The following is a 966-nucleotide window of genomic DNA, read 5'->3' as shown; positions in this document are numbered from 1 at the left end:
CTTGATCTTGACCCAGATTCTGGAGATGCCGATGTTGAGGCAGAGAAGATGCAAAACTGTTTTAACATATGGAAGCATTCCTACTTGAAGACTTGTGCTGCCATTGATCGAGAACTCGAGCAGAATCGCAAGATCGATTCGTTTTTCAGTGGAACCACTGCCCTCTCCATTGTTAGACAGGTAATCTTGATCTTTAGGGGTCATTAGGAAGCATCCTTGATTACACTTGCATGGTTTGATTTCACATTAGTCCACTCATTCATCACATGATTGCAAATTTGCAACTTTAGTAGCTAACTTGTGAGTTTTACAATACAAAATGCTATTGGTACATCAGAATTATTCACTGAAATCAGTCACCGATATATTTGTGTATAAATATACGTGTGATTTAATTTATTTTCAACGTGTATTTATATTCTAGTATGTATTTTATACTAGTAGTTAATTTTAGTGGCTAATTTTAGTGTACACATAAGATAATCCTTTATAATATATCATTCCAAATCAGTGGTGAGGAGTTGTTCTTGAAAAATGAAAACTCATCCAAATTTTGAGGACAGATTCTTAATTAGACGGAGGGTCATAGACTAAAGTATTTTTAATGATAGACTCTCCATATGAACATCCCATGCCTAACTAAAAAATAAAAATCACTTTTTTTTTTCTTGTTTAATCTGATAAACAGGGTGAACTAATTGTAATTGCAAACGTTGGTGACTCGCGTGCTGTATTAGCTACAACATCGGATGATGGGAGTTTGGTACCAATTCAGCTCACAGTAGATTTCAAGCCCAATCTACCTCGTAAGTCTATTCCTAATCAACTAATCATTAGTGGAGAGTTTTAAATATTTTTATTTAATAAAAACAAAACAAATATATTTATAAGCTTAAATTTTTTATATTTTTAATAAAAAAAATTTAATTTGTAAATTTAATATATATCCATAAAAAACAAAATAAA

At 31.5% G+C, this 966-nt stretch overlaps 1 protein-coding gene across 1 annotated transcript in view; it reads left to right on the top strand.

The window, feature by feature from the left end:
* LOC107616550 (probable protein phosphatase 2C 34) overlaps positions 1-966 on the top strand; it is a 4,655-nt gene that overhangs the window by 1,919 nt on the left and 1,770 nt on the right. Inside the window, exons 3-4 of the mRNA XM_016318502.2 lie at positions 1-180; positions 689-806. The exon at positions 1-180 is cut by the window's left edge and continues 123 nt beyond it. Coding sequence (XP_016173988.1) covers positions 1-180; positions 689-806 — 298 coding nt within the window. The remainder of the gene's footprint in view (positions 181-688; positions 807-966) is intronic.

Source organism: Arachis ipaensis, chromosome B09 (genome assembly GCF_000816755.2).
Source record: "Arachis ipaensis cultivar K30076 chromosome B09, Araip1.1, whole genome shotgun sequence".
NCBI classification, from domain to species: domain Eukaryota; kingdom Viridiplantae; phylum Streptophyta; class Magnoliopsida; order Fabales; family Fabaceae; genus Arachis; species Arachis ipaensis.
Note: the sequence above shows the minus strand (reverse complement) of the source record. Positions and strands in the feature narration are given on the sequence as shown.